The 15941-nt window shown below is 38.3% G+C and overlaps 1 protein-coding gene across 2 annotated transcripts; it reads right to left on the reverse strand.

Annotated features, from left to right (window-relative positions):
• Nucleotides 1-1342: 1342 nt before the first annotated feature.
• Nucleotides 1343-15931, reverse strand: dmac2l.L (distal membrane arm assembly component 2 like L homeolog). 2 transcript variants are annotated; one of them, XM_018229239.2, is made up of 5 exons: nucleotides 14013-14050; nucleotides 8463-8576; nucleotides 4314-4522; nucleotides 3277-3448; nucleotides 1343-1536 (listed from the first exon to the last, which is right to left on the reverse strand). In XM_018229239.2, the coding sequence occupies exons 2-5, from the start codon at nucleotides 8564-8566 to the stop codon at nucleotides 1422-1424; spliced, it is 600 nt and encodes a 199-aa protein (XP_018084728.1). In that variant the 5' UTR covers nucleotides 8567-8576; nucleotides 14013-14050; the 3' UTR covers nucleotides 1343-1421.
• Between the last annotated feature and the right edge of the window lie 10 nt (nucleotides 15932-15941).

A 15941-nucleotide genomic window follows, 5' to 3' on the forward strand; every position in this document is an offset into this window, starting at 1 on the left:
GTGTAGAATTTCTTTAAAGGAGAAGGAAAGCTACGGAGGCATTTTATTGCCAATAGATTAGCTGCAATAGTGCAAGCTAGAATGCTATATTTATTCTGTAGAATGTTTTACCATACCTGAGTAAAAAGCTCTAGAAACTCTCTGTTTGTTTAGGATAGGAGCTGCAGTATTAATGTGGTGTGACATCACTTCCTGCCTGAGTCTCTCTCTGCTCTGAGCTCAGATTACAGTAGAGAAGGGAGGGGGGGGGAGAGGAGCAAACTGAGCATGCTCTTGCCCAGGGCAATGAGGTTTAAACTGAAGGCAGGAAGTCTGATACAGAAGCCCATGTGTACACAATAGAAGGAAAGAAATGCAGTGTTTCTTTTGATAGGGGACTCAGAGAAGCACTACTTTGGGGGTTTACTGGTATATTTAGATGGACCTTTCTGATAAGGCTTACTTAGTTTTAACCTTTCCTTCTCCTTTAAGGGAAACTTGCACTAAACATAAACAAAAGCATGAATTGATCGCATGTTCCAATGGACAAAATGAAGCCACTGAGTCAGGTACAGATATTAAAAAACTGCTTACCTGTTGTAATTGAAGAGCAATTAATGGGCAGTTTAATGAACCAGGCACACCCATCTACATTTCCCGTGCTTTTAATAATCATTGTCTGGCTTTTTATTTAATATTTAAAATATATATATTCCTCATCATACATTAATGGCTTTTTAACGGGAGAAACTTCCTGTTCTAACGGAGGATCCCTGGTCAATGTACTCCTGTAGTTACAATTGCTGTGAAAAGATAAATTATAAAAGGTACATCACTCACATGACAATGAAAAACAATTGTGCTTGGGTTTAAATTGATTCTCACCGTCACTAGATACTCTCTCTACTGGGTCAAAGATGAAATGAATACTAATACCCTTCTGTAGAAAAAAAGGAATACAATCTACCACATGCATAATCCTTGGTTTGAAATTTGAAGTGAGACATCTTAATAAATTAGAAAGTGTTCTTCAAAAACACTTAGTCCTAACACACAGTATACAAAGCTGTGTAGAAGCAAAAGAACTATAGAGAAATGAATACAATGAGTAGATGTGAAGGTAGAACATTAAGGATGAATTAAGAAACAGGGTATACACACGTTTGCCTGCACTTCTCACCTATACACAACATTGCACATTACGTTTGGGATCAACCCCATATTATTTTGAGCATTTTGGGCGCCCTGTGCTTTCTGGTTCACCATAAACCTGTTTTGTGAACAGATGTTACTATATTTACCTAAATGCCACTGATCCTCTATGTGATAATACTTGTTTATCCATATAATGACAACAACTTTCTGGGTTTTAGGATATTCTGTATTTATTTCCAAAAACAGATGTAGAGAAGAGTGGATACATATAGTCCAGACATTTTCTGCTAATCGAGATCCAACTCCACGTGTAATGAGGGATTTGCTGTTTGAAGCATCTCCACAGTTGCTTGCTTTTTCTTGATAGCAGGAAGATCACTCAGAAACAAGTACTCCAAGTTTCTACATAGAAATAAAATACAACGGTCTTTGAGAATACACTTTGCCCAAAATTGCTCACTTTACTCAAATGACAAGAAGCACAGTGGGACGGATAGTCTGATGCATTTACGCACACACACTGTGTTAATTGCATTCACTTTCCCTAATGGGTCTTTATATACTAGTTCTCTCATTCATCATCCCCTTTTCTATAATTTTGCCACATGTATTTGCGTTCTGCCTTTGTGCAACTGTTGCTGTTAAAGGAAAACTATAACCCCAAAATGAATACTTGCACAACAGATATTAGTTTATATTAGTTTATATTAAACTAAATGGCATATTAAAGAATCTTGTCATACGGATATATATATTTATGTAAATCTTGCCCTTTTACGTCTCTTGCCTTGAACCACCATTTTGTGATGGTGCTGCCTCAGAGATCACCTGACCAGAAATACTTCAACTGTAACAGGAAGAAGTGTGGAAGCAAAAGACAGAACTTGTCTGTTAATTGGCTCATGTGACCTAACATTTATTTTTTTAAAATGGCAATTTTCTATTTATGATTACCCAATGGCACATACTACTAAAAAAGTATATTATTATGAAAATGGTTTATTTACATGAAGCAGGGTTTTACATATGAGCGGTTTTAAGCAATATATCTTTATAGAGACCTACATTGTTTGAGGGGTATAGTTTTCCTTTAAACACACCTGCAATATATCATCTTGACCTGTTCTGATTTTATTTGTATTAAATGCAAATGAAACAGGCCAGAAAGAAAGATTTGCCCATTTTCCAAACAAAATATATTTGGGCATTTAAGGCTGATCTAATCTTTTGGTTCCAGGTCAAGGACCACATGGGGGGCTTGTGTAGAACAATTTGCCATGGCTCAGTGATGTCTGTGGCTGATGAGAGTGTTTCAATGTGAACAGGGGGACAGTAAATCTGTAAATTGCTGTGGCGGAAGGGTGGTATGCGGGTGGCTCTTGCGCGGATCGATGCAATTAGGCAGAAGAATGTAGAGGCAGGAGATAGCGATCTTCTAATATCGGCATTGAAAGCAGTTGTGCTCATCAAGGGAGCTGTGCGGGTGGAATAGCGGGCCGGCTCATAGACGATCTCTGGTATTTTCTGGTAGCGGTAGTAGCTAAGGTATATACGGCCTCCTCGATCTACCAAACAGGACGATACCAGCTATTTCTTTGTTCCGACTTTAGCATTAAGAACATGCAAACCATTCTGTTTACCAAGCATTATTTAATAGAGGAAGTTAATTTACTGACTGAGGTGATTTATTTAGTAATCCAATCCTCTACATTCCGTCCATGAGCTAGTGACCTCGAGTCGATTTAGCTTTCTCTCCTGATTTTATTTTAACCTTGGTATCTCTGGGCATACTTTTACTACAAATTATTAAAGGTTAAGTTTTAATTACACTCATATTGTGGGAACCTCTAGCCTATATTGTGGGGTGGTGCAACTTCATGGGTCATTCTATCTCTCTCCCCTTGGTTTTGATTTACCGTTTCTTGACCCTGCACACCACTTTTTTGTATTTCTGCATTATATCCAACGCTACCCTTGTTTGTATAATATGTGTTCAATGTGACCATACTAAGATTTCATGAATTTATGTGAGAGTCACAGGAGTGCAGACAGTATAGAGTGCCATTGTTGAACACGAACAGAAAAAAACTCTTCTCTTACAGTTCTCTCGCATTATAAGCACAATTAGTGGGAAGAGCTCACCTGAGAGTGTTGAGAGCTATAATCCCTCTATCAGTGACATTCCCACATGAGATGATCTCTAGCCTCCTGAGGCTGTTCTGTAGATTTTCTATTTTACTCATTCTCTCCAGGCAGGTGTCCTCGATATAATTACACTTGCACAGCTTTATTTCTTCCACATTTTCCAGCCCATCTGTCAGGGAGAAATAATATGGAATAGGAGGAAAGCGAGTTACTTGAGGATATCCGTTATTCCATTATAAACATTTTTTTATCCATTATTGGTTTAAGCTTACTGGCCATAAAATAAATAGAACTCCACGCCTCTACTTAATTTTCCCCATTTGTATTTCAGAAATTCTTTATGGGAACCTATGGGTTTATCAAGACTCCATTCTGTCTATAACTGGGTCTGTTTGACATAGACTCCCCTAACAAAATGTCCACCCTCCTATGCTGCTCGTTGGCCGAATAATTGTATTACTGTCTCCTGTGTCTTTTCTGTAGATTAACAAGAAAATCAGACAGATTTTAATAGTAGTAATTTTCATTTACATGGTTTAACTTCTCAGTAGCTCCACATCAACCAGAGACAGTAGAACCCACATTTTACATCCCCAGATTTTAAGTTTTCCCCTCATTTTATATTGTTGTTCCCACCTACATACAGTATTATGCATAATACATTTCCCGGATTTTACATTTTCCTGGATTTTACACCTTTTTTATGGTCCCCTGAAAAACGTAAAATGGGGGTTCTACTGTACTTCGTTTCATTAGTCTAATACTGAGAGGCATATATGTCTGTTAGCCTATATTTTGCCATAGGGTATAGTCATTAAAAAATGGGCTTTGTACTCACACAACTCAAATGGAGTATTCACAGGAATACCTTAAGCACCTGCTTGTTTTTGTACGTCTATAAAGCAGAAAGAGGATGGCTACAGGATTGCACTGCAGCTTTATGTACTTAAATGAACCTTGTTAAGGAAACAACTTGAAGCATTCTCTAAATGGCTGTATGCTGCTGTATGAAAAACAATTTTCAGTATTTTTACCCAAGTGGTCAAATCCTCTATACATGATGCAGGAGTCTGTGGCGTCAATAGCTTGTATTTTGTATTTTCCTAGAGGGCCTGTGGGTAATCCATTGTAGTCTTGCTGCCACCTCTCAAATCCCTTATATCGAACATGAGCACCACAGCGCAAAAGCCATTCTGAAGCTGCTCTGTCTGGGCCAAAGTCCTTAATGCGCTCATAGTCAACCCTGTGGATTTAAAGTACAGTACAGTAACATTTTAGTGATTTGAGGGCTCAATAAAAGTCTCAACAGTCCACTACCAAAGGATTTACACCCAAAAATGTAATTGACAATAAGCCTAATAAATTCAAGATATACCTATTTACACAGCTTTATTTATGCAATACCCAAAGTGAATGCTGAGTCACACATAAACAATATGAAAGTTATCACTGGGAGTGAAAACATTAAGTGGCACTGAACTTCTTGGATATCCTCTTATGCAAGCAAATGCGTCAGAACTCTAAATAAAGAAAAAATGTCCCATGGGGAAATCACAAGCCTTTCGTTGCTTTCCTCATACATGGCAGAATATTGTGGTTTCCAAGTACAGTTCTTGCCCAGATAGTTCCACCTGGGAATTCGAGTGACAATGGGAATTGACTTATATGTATGAATTAACGTAACATATTATTTGACATGGATGAAGTTCTAATAATACAGGGGCATATAGGACTGATCTCAACTAGCCCGGTCAGAGGGGAACCTACCAGACAGAGCCAACGTGTGAGTGCCTGACATCTGGTTAAGCAGAATAGGACTGGCAGTTGAGTCTCAGTTTTTATAAGATTGTCAGTCAATGGGAAAACGGATCCCATAGAGAAAGCCATAAGAGACTCTACCACAACTGACCACACATTGAAGCAAAACGGATTAAAGTGTGCAGTTAAAGAATAGTGTTGCCTCTACAGGAAGATGTGTAGCAGCCTACATTGCCGTTATACTTCCTACAGGTGGGCTCCCTGTAAATGGAGAGCATGCCCTTTTCTTTAGCAAGTGGTTTCAGTTTCATAGCCATTGGACATTGTAAGGACACTTGCCACCCAACTAGAAAAGGTTTTGTGTGTTTGTGTGTGTGTGTGTGAATAAAAAACAAAAAAATGTTTTGTAGTGAAGCAACACCAGCTTACCATCTACTTTTTTTTGCTCCTTTAAAACAAAAATGTATGCTTGCCTCTTGGGAATGTGCCTTATGTAGTCTTCACCTGATTGGACTGATCAGCCTCCCTGAAGGACATTGGATGGATCCTATGGATACAGGATTACAGCACTACACTGGGCAGTTTATGAAGTGCTTACTGGTAGTTTTGTTGGTTCAAAAAGGCATACATCAAAAAATGGCAACATTTCAGGTCTTACTAAGCCTTTTCACTATCCAGTGTGCTATAGAAACCTTGCATCTATTTTGAAATACTTTGGCAGGATTAGCTCTATACACTGTTCAGCATCTGGCACCTGCAAAGGTTAATATACAGGTATAGGATCCATTATCCGGAAACTGGTTACCCAGAAAGCTCCAAATTACGGGAAAGCCCTTTCCTTTAGACTCCATTTTAATCAAATTTTTAAAAAGGATTTCCTTTAATCCTTATTGGAGGCAAAACAATCCTATTGGCTTTATTTAATGTTAAAATTATTTTTTAGTAGCCTTAATGTATGAAGATACAGATTACTAAGAGATCCCTTATCCAGAAAACATCTGGTCCAGAGCATTGTAAATAACAGGTCCTATACCTGTATTAGCTAGAGCACTTAAGTCTTGAGTGTAATTCCTAATGACATCGGACAGATGTCTACTCAGTGCTGCCAACTTGATAACGTGATGTATATTTCCATCCTATGGATATACATGATGTGACTTGAAATTCACACTGTCATTCAACTGATTAAGGGCATGGTAAACTTAAAAACATTTCTTTGCTTATTTGTGTCTAGTACACAGGAATTATACAATAGATTTACTAGCAAACTTTTTGGACTTTGCTTCTTTTTCCTTTGGCAACCATGTGCCATTACTGGTTCTAAAGATATCACACCTATGACAAGTAGAATATATATATATATATATATATATATATATATATATATATATATATATATATATATATATATATATATATATATCAAATTGTGTAGAACACATAACAACTAAAGCTGATGGTAGTGTAAGTTTGTTTTTTCTTTAAATAGCTTTTTTGCCATCCTAACAATATATAAGCAACTGGAGCCCATATGCGGAGTGAAGTAAATTAGCCTTTAAATAGGTCACACACTGATCAGGTCATCAGCTAAAGAGATTGTTTAGTATGTCCAACTAGACTCTGAATAATGCCAAACACATTGTGATAGAAATAATTCTTTTGGGGAATACAAATTTGGTTGCAGCTGCAGCAGTTGATCACCTACTATGATGTTGCTCCCAGTGGTCTCGAAGCAGGTGATTATTTTTGAATTCCTGGCTTAGAGGCAAGTTTGGTTGCATAACAACCAGGTGTACTGCCAAACAGAGCCTCTGGTAGGGTACCAGTCCATGTAGGGGCCAATCACAGCTCTTATTTGACATCCCCATGGACTTCATGTTTGTGTTGCTCTCCAACTCTTTTTTACATTTAAATGTGGCTCACGAGTAAAAAAGGTTGGGGACCCCTGCCCTAGAGCTTTACACTTTACACTATTAATATGTCCATAACATACATACATACATACATACACCAGTAAAAATGTTGAAGTGTTCTGGTTTGTCCTTGAAAAACAACTGCCCTGGGATACTGACTTTGCCCCACAGATGCAGTGAGACATATGTATGGATAATGGAAAGCAGTTTTAATCAGTTTTATATCCCTAATTACTATTTGTGCTCTGAGCTGTAACTGTGTTTATCTGTTGTTATTCTGTATCCCGGATTAAGTTTAGTGATTATAGACAGGGCCTGAATAAGACTCAGATTTTATTACCAGCTCTTTCCTGATAATAAGTATGGTATCTTATTGCTCTTAAGAAACAGACGGCTGCTTCTAGAGCTGACTGATTCTAGATAAAAGATGACAAAGAGTTGATTATGCTCACAGTCTATGCATAGGGCTGCCAAAGCCAACCCAAGCAGAAAGTGCTGAGGGGTTCACGTGAAGGATCTTTCTTGAAGAGTCACAACTGAATGAGTTCTAAAACATTTTAAAACAACAGCTGACAAATATGGTTTAGACTTTAGCCTTTGCTTGGAAAAGTCTGCGTGCTTAACCTTCAAGACATTTTTTTTTTTTGCACAGAGGCAGTCAATATACCCCATGGGGATTAGCCCTTGGGCCTTAGGTTGGACATCCCATTGAATATCCTTTCTCATAATTTGGCTGCATTATGTGTGCTAATCCTCTCTCTCTCTCTGACAGTATGAGAAGTCTATCAGATCCACTGGGAAGCACAGCCCATAATGATTTATATCCCAGAAGACTTAATTATAGCATTCATTTATTGCTTGGCATGGTTTATTGTGTTCTGCCTTGTTCTTATAAGATTTGGGAGTCAGTATTTTGTTTACAACATTAGCAGGTATATAGGGATTGTTACGATCCCTGTGTTAAATAACAAAGCAGAAATTACACAGCAAATTATATGGACTAATTGTGTCCTAGCATCTAAAAACTATTAGACTAAAACAAACCTTTTTTGGGGACTTGTATGTTTCACTGGAAGTATTGCTTTCCCCTTACCAAACCTACAACTTCTTTATTTGTTTTCTGTATATCATATAGCACTACTTACTATACATCTTCAAGTTGATCGACTGCAAAATCAGACAATGTGCCAGTGGTCTGGATAACCCAAACTTAGACTCATATGTGGCTTCCTGATGAGACTTGCTCAAGGCTACAAATAGATGCAACGGAAACCAGGCCAGTGAGCAAGCATCTAGTGATTTATCCATTGAACTCTGTTCACTCTCAGAAACAAAGTCTGGAGGAATTAAAATAAAGTATAGCGGCCTGTTTTGCAGCAAGCTTCCTGACATATTTTGGCTAGCCCTAAATACAAAAATATAAAGCATTTGATACTGTATCAGGTAATTTATTTAAAAACAATGACTGAGAAAAAAACAACTAAACAATACATTTGGTTATGTATAACCTACTTGTTAAACACTGCATTTAGCCAGCCCCAGAAATATCTATATGCAGCTGGGCGTATCTGCTTTTTGGAGATGATGGTTGGACGTAGAATATGTGCAAGGATCATACTGTCAGAACTGAAATAACAAGAAAACAGATATTTAGGTTATGCACGTATAAACATTCATTTGCCCTCTTTATGTATTCTCAAAAGGCAAGTGCTAGAAAACAGCATGTTTATAACATTTACCTGTGTGTTACTTTTTTCATATTCAGGCAAAAAACTAGTGAGGCTCATTTATTAACACTGAGCAAATTTGCACTTGGGCAGTAACCTATAGCAACCAATCAGCGGCTGGCTTTTTTTCAGCCTGCTGCAAGTTTATCAATGACCGCAAACCTTAGATTGGTTGCTAAGGGTTACTGCCCAGGTGCTAATGTTTATAAGTGAGACCCTAGTAGTAATCATTTTCATAAACAAAAGTTACTTTTGTATCTCAGCCACTTTGGGTAGGTTCTGTTTTGGTCCTGGCTCACTGTGATTGGATGATTGCAACTGAACTAAGGAAAACTTATTGGCCACCTGGTAAGCAGATATATGGGCCACTAGACTGAGCTGGGTGAATTATACAAATAGGCACAAATCACTAAAAAAGATCCATCTTAAAGGGGTTTGAATTAACTTTTGTAATGACGTAGAGTGATATTCTGAGACAATTTGCAACTGGTTTGCATTTTCTGTTATTTGTGGTTTTGCCATTATTTAGCTTTTTATTTAGCAGCTCTCCAGTTTGCTATTTTAGGAATCTGGTTGCTAGGGCCCAAATTACCCTAGCAACCATACATTCATTTGAATAAGCGACTCGAATATGAAAGGACCTGAAAAGAAAGATGAATAATCAAAAGTAGAAATAACAATACATTTGTAGCTTTACAGAGCATTTGTTTTATTAGATTGGGTCAGTGACCCCCTCTTTGAAAATTGGAAAGATTAAGAGTAAGGTAGCAAATAATTTAAAAACAAAATAACCAATTGAAAAGTTAACATAAAGGTGAACCATCCCTTTAACATAAATCTATATGTATTAACACTTGACAAAGGGAAACTGTTGACAGTGTGGGCATCTTCTACCCAGGACAGTGTGACAAAAGGCAAAAGAATATATTAGAAGTACAATGTTAACATAATTGAGAAAAAGATGATACTATCAGCTCACTACATACAAAGCTCTAAAAAACATGTATATTGTAAATATTACAAATGCAGAAAAGTAACAGGTTGCATAAACTGGAAGAGGGTCTGTAAACACTAGAGGATGCATATGTTCAGTAAGTTTTGTAGCTAATGAGTCACAGTGATATTTTCATATATTACCCAAAATATGTGCAGGTTGTGTTTTTCTAAGTAAATATGTTTGTTTGCGGTGTGTGCAATGTGTATAAATATAGTACCTAGCTGCTAATCTCATTAGGATTATTGCCAGCATTTGCCAATATCTAACTGGCTAGCTCTTGGGTTCTCCTGCAGAATACAAGCTCGTTGATCTAGTTCTCCTGTATATTGCAAGATGTTTGAGTTTTCCAACAGATAATGAAGTGTTGGTATTCATTTACACAGATAGCAAGCACAGGAACCTGAAGATTTCTATTAAGAGTGGTTGTATATGCTTGTATTGGTGATCATGTTTATTTTATATGGCGGTCAGTTACTATCACTCTTATTGTCTCTAAGCCAGGGTTCCCCAACATTTTTAACCTGTAAGCCACATTCAAATGTAAAAACAAGTTGTAGAGCAACATAAGCATGCGAAAAGTTCCTGGGGGGGTGCCAAATATGGGCTGTAATGGACTGATGGTAGCCCCTATGTGGACTAGCAGACTACAGGAGGATCTGTTTGGCAGTACACCTGGTTTTTATGCAACTAAAACTTCTTTCCAAGCCTCGAATTCAAAAATAAGCACCTGCTTTGAGGCCACTGGGAACAACATCCAAGGGGTTGGAGAGCAACATGTTACTCATGAGCCACATGTTGGGGATCACTGCTCTAGGCCAACCCAAACCAAGATAACAGTGTGTCTGACTAGTTTCCTTCCTGCAAACAGGGTATATGTCTATTTCCTATGCATATTTAGAAATGTAACTGCTGTTCAAACCAATATTTGTCTTCTGAACTGCTGGTTCTGACTGTTATTGCAGCAGAAACCAGCTTATTAACAGACTTAATGAATAAGCATACAAGGCACTGCAGGAAATGAGTTCTGGTCTTACCAATGTATTGGTTTGAATGGCGGATGAAAAAAGGATTAGGATTTGGTGAGGGGATGGACAGAAATGTGAGTGCAAAATATGAATTCTAAAAATACAGCCTAAGAATTAATCAGCTGCTGGAGTCTTTGGGACAGATTTAATAAAGGGTGAAGTGGAAGTCTCTAGTGACAATTCGCCAGAAATCCCATCCGCAGGGACATCGGCAATTTACTAATAGGCGTAGAGGACAATTAACTAGCGAAAGAGGTGAACTTTCCCTCTGGCAAATGATCGTTATTCTGCAAATTCACTAAAGTGCAAGTTTTACTGAACGTTATCTCTTTCGCCAGAGTTTACTTTGCCACCTTAGACCTGGCAAACTGATAATATGAAGCTACATCCTCCTCAGTCTTATGTCAGTGACATCATATCCTGTATGCTGGAAAGTCAGAAAAGTTGTAAAAAACGCTGGAGACTTTTAATTTTTTTAAGTGGGATTGCCTTAAAAAGTCCTAAGTAATAGAGATTTTTGTGTTAACATTTTTTAACCAATTTGAGGGGTATGCCACATTTGTTTTAGGGTCGGCTCATGTCTAGGGCATTAGTGGTTCTCTTTTGTCTTTATTTAGCTTTCTTGGACATTTGTAATAAAAAGTGGCCACCTCAAGCATTTTAACCCACATCTCTAATAAAGACGTCTATAAGACCTATATGTACCTGCTCTATTCAAATTGACCTAAGCGTAAGAGTACTAACAAAGTTTCGCTAGGCAGAATTTAATACTATTGAAAGATCGACATGAAAGCTCACGCTGACGAATTAACGCTAGCGAAACTTCGGCAGTGTTCGCATTTTAGTGAATTAGCTCTAGTGGTAATGAATTGCACCTTGCGAAGTGGCTCGAAGTGTGGCGAAGCAGACGCCGGCGAAAATTCGCCCTTTAGTGAATTTGCCCCTCTGACCTTATCAACCAGATCACCATATTTTAAAGTGAGGAAAAACAACTGTGCCAGGGGGCCTTACCAGTGCTAGATAACACAGTCTTGGTAAGAATGAGAAGCAAAACAACAGTGGTAAACAAGCATTTTGACTTGCTATTGAAATACTGGGGTGCATCGGCAAGATATAAAAATGCATCATGTGTCTCTGAGATGGGGTGGTGGTGGAATGGAGCCATTCTTAGGGCCACAATCTTAATAAAGATGGAGGAAGGAGTCCAATGAGGGAGGCGTTTACTTGCATAATGCATGTTTGCAGCTGCAGGATGAATGGAGTACCTAATATCTAGTGGTTTAGGGCTCCACATTCAGTGACTTAGAACCGAAACACCTTGTAAATACACAGGACAAAAAAATTGTCCCAGGCCCTTCTAGTCTCATCACTTTATTGCAGGCCAGTTAACAGCACACAGGTTGAAACTGACATGGATAAAATTGTAATGGGACAGAACAACAAGCACTGGGGATATAGGGTGGCTGGAGAAATGACCCATATATCTGCATATTCAGCTGTCTGACCTACTCTGCTAAAACTGCAACCTTTTATCCTCCATATAATTAATACATAGTAAATAAAGTATCCCCTTTTGTAAAACATAAGGATATTAGAAGTCACTGAGGAGTTCCATGACCATATAAAAGCACGAGGCTGAAGACCGAGTGCATTTATACAGGTTATGGAACTCCGAGGTTACTTCTAATATCCTCATATTTTCCAACAAGGGGTACTTTATTTATTATAATACACAAGTTTTAGTGAGTCATGCGACAAAAATGACATCACTACTCACCGTTTATCACTGATGACATCACTAGTCACCATTTATATGGATATAATTTAGATATGCAAGGCTTTTGTGTATTATATGGAAACTTGTACTCTGTAAAGCATTAACACATGACTGTAAAAGCTAACTTTAAATTATGTCAGAATTTTAAAATGTGTGTGCATTTTAACATTTGTTTCAGATAGCTAACGTCCAATTGTATACATACACAGTACATGCTTTCATTGCAACATTGCAGCAGGTTCAACAAACAAATGACAACAGTGCCACCAAGTGGCAATCTTAAAGTGATACTGACAGAAAGAAACTACTCTTCAAAGTATTGCATTTACATATGTTTAGTTACCTATAGCTCATGTTAATTATTTTTTGCAGATATGGCTGCTTTTGTAAGAAATTGTTACTTGAAGTTCCTAAACCTGTTTTGCCAACCTGACTGTTCATTCTCCAACTGACTGTTCATTCTCCAACAGAGTTTCTAATGCTAACAGACTACTGCTGCACAAATATGGCAGCCCCCTCATAGAGGAACATGGGGGATCAGATAATGTAAGTATTCTAAAAATATTGGGTAAATTATAAATAACATGCAAAGACAATGTTATGATAGATGTAAAAAAAGGTTTAATTTCTGGTGTCAGTATCTCCTTAATGCAGCCAACAAAGCTGTGGTTCAAGTTCCCTAATAAGTTCCCTTATAAGGTCCTATATTTGTTTAAGCATCACACAGATATATCAAATCATTGCTTTTGCATTTAAAATGAGGCAAAAAATAAGTGTTAACCTGAAAGCTCATTCCTCTCTGCCCTCAAAAGTCCTCTGGGAGTATCTACATGAGATAATAGGCATGTATAATAAAGTGGTAACTATGAAACTTCAAAACACTAAATGGGGTAAGTAATAAAAGGCACAACGTTTGTCCAGGAGCAGTAACCAACCCTTAATATGCAATCAGCAGGTAACTTTTACTGGTCACTTATATGTAATAAATGGCACAAAGTTTGCCCAGGTGCAGTAAGCCACAGAAGCCAATAAGATGTTTGCTTTCAAATAAGTGACCAGTAAAAGTTACCTGCTGATTGGATTTTTTTATTACATATGAGGTGAAATCTCTGACAGTCATTGGTACTGTGTATGCAGATCTTCCCCTTATATGCTTTGTAATACTACATGCTAAAGCCTTATGATGCATTAAAGGAGAATTCAATACTGAATGTAAAAAAACCCTACCCTACCTAGACCCCCTCCCTCCTCCCCCCCAGATTCAGGCATCGGAGTTCATGAGCGCCATCTTGAGCCACTTCAGTAATCTTCGGAATGAGACAGGCGCTTCTGCAATTTTCGCGAGTTTTCGGCGCATGCGCAGTTGTCACTAAACAGAAAATTGCTCCAATTGCACATGCGCCGACATGCCGGTCTCATTCCAAAGATTACCGAAGTGGTTCAAGATGGCGCCTGTGAACTCCAATGCCTGAATCTGTAACCGAGGGGTAAGATTTAACTTTAAATTTGCAAAGTCTTTGTTAAGAAATTACTTACCGACTCTCTGCTTGAGCTCCTCTTCAGAAACAGCGACAGGGTGACGATCCACCATGCGGCGCTCGATTTCTCCTCCCTGGCTATTTCCTATAAAAAGCAGGGAGGAGAAATCGAGCGCCACACAAAGGATTGTCGCTAGTGTTGCCACGCGGCCGGTATTTTACCGGCCTAGCCGGTATTACAAATTTACCAGCAATGTAGCTGCTGGTAAATTTGTAATACACCTAAAAAAAGCCCGTGGTCTGCCTCCAGCCTGCTCAAAACTAACCATTTTTTCCTGGGCTTCTTGGCAAACAAGCGCATTGGCTCCGCCCCCTTTGACATCACGCCCGCCCAGCCAATAACGCATCACGGCACCGCCCCCTTTAGCGTCACAACCCACTCTTTTAACTCCACGCCCTCCACCTACCGGTGAAGATTTTTTTTAGAAGGTGGCAACCCTAAATTGTCGTGCTGTCACCATTTCTAAAGACTAAGCAAATTTAAAGTTAAAACTGTCTTGATTTTTTTTTTGCGTTAAGTAGAAACAAATTTTTGAAAAGAAAAAATGTATGTTACTGGTCTTTTAAGTACACCCAGACAAGTAAATAATGGATTATTCATAACTGGGAAAATCTGCCTTAGATGTATTCATTTATTACCTGCCCAGGGTCATTGCACTGTAGCAATTATTTCCATACTAAAATTACACAGCAATCAATATTTGGAACAGCACAACTGACTGTTTATAACTTCTTCTGCTGATGAGTTCCTGATATGCATTGCTGATTTCTCAGGTAGTCACTGGGCTTTCTGCTTGCCTGCCATGGCCAGTGTTTATATTTGTTGCCTTCTTCACTTCTCAGAGATTGCTAAATGGGTAGAAGCATCTTAAACATATTGCAATATATAGACAAATAATCCCTGTTTTGTTTAAACAGGAGGGCATTTTTTTAGTCTCTTAAAGCAGACCTTAAAAAATTTAATTGTTTGGGGTGCTTTCCCAAGTACTTTAGCAATTTACATTAATTATTTTATTTATAAATAAATTAATAATGTTATCAAAGTTATTCATAAATAGGTTTATATTAACTGCCAATATAATGGATTCTGTAAGTACAGCATCACCTGCTGGTCAGTTCCTGTAACTGTACAAGTCCTAGAGGGAGATTTTAAAGTACATTTGCGTTATTTCGTTTTTTTTTTTTTAATTCAACACTGCGCTGATTTGAATAAGAGACTGGAATATGAATAGAAGAGGACCTGACTGGTAATAAAAAGTATTAATATTAATTATTGGTAGCCTTACAGAGCATTTGTTTTGTATATGGGGTCAGTGACCCCTGGAAAGTCAGCATAATGCAAATAAGTCAAATGGAGGCTGCAAACGTACCGACCTATAGCATACTAAAAGTCACCACCTCATTAATGCTCAAAAACACACATTGAGCAGCAAACGTACATAGATTTTTGACTCTTGAAATGGATCTGTGTCCAAACTCTGATCCTGCAGCTTCTAATCTCTTTGTAGAGGAACCAGAAGACTAAATATGAATATGTGGGAAACACATTCGAGTCAAACCTCCCGTAACTTGTGCTGTTGTTCTGTTTCACGGACTGCTCATTGTGTGTGTGTTACTATATGTTGGACATTAGCCTGTAGCGCTGTCAGCACAGAGGCGAGTTAGGGGTCGAGTCACGTTCACCTCGGTGCATCAGTGTGAGTATATGACGGGCAACTGGCTCTTTATATTTAACAAGGTCAAGGCCGGAATTGCATAGATTCCTACTCAGCATCTAACAATGAAGCAACGCGTACCTAGATATGAGCCCGGAGTGAGACACAACCCGGAAGTAACAGCGGTACCAAGATCTCCACTTCAGGCTGTCAAACAGCGAGGGATAACAAGTACGTCATACTGCTTGCCCTTCAACCCTTCATTTCAGCTT

The sequence above is a fragment of the Xenopus laevis genome, chromosome 8L, assembly GCF_017654675.1.
Source record: "Xenopus laevis strain J_2021 chromosome 8L, Xenopus_laevis_v10.1, whole genome shotgun sequence".
In the NCBI taxonomy this organism is placed as follows: Eukaryota; Metazoa; Chordata; class Amphibia; order Anura; family Pipidae; genus Xenopus; species Xenopus laevis.

What these genes read in the sequence shown, in the direction of transcription:
- dmac2l.L (XM_018229239.2), bottom strand. Translation starts at nt 8,566, where the DNA reads ATGATCCTTGCACATATTCTACGTCCAACCATCATCTCCAAAAAGCAG. An exon ending in CTAAATGCAGTGTTTAACAA is followed by an intron (nt 4,523 to 8,462) that starts GTAGGTTATACA and finishes TTAAATCCACAG; the next exon opens with GGTTGACTATGAGCGCATTA. An exon ending in ATAGCTCTCAACACTCTCAG is followed by an intron (nt 1,537 to 3,276) that starts GTGAGCTCTTCC and finishes ATTTCTATGTAG; the next exon opens with AAACTTGGAGTACTTGTTTC.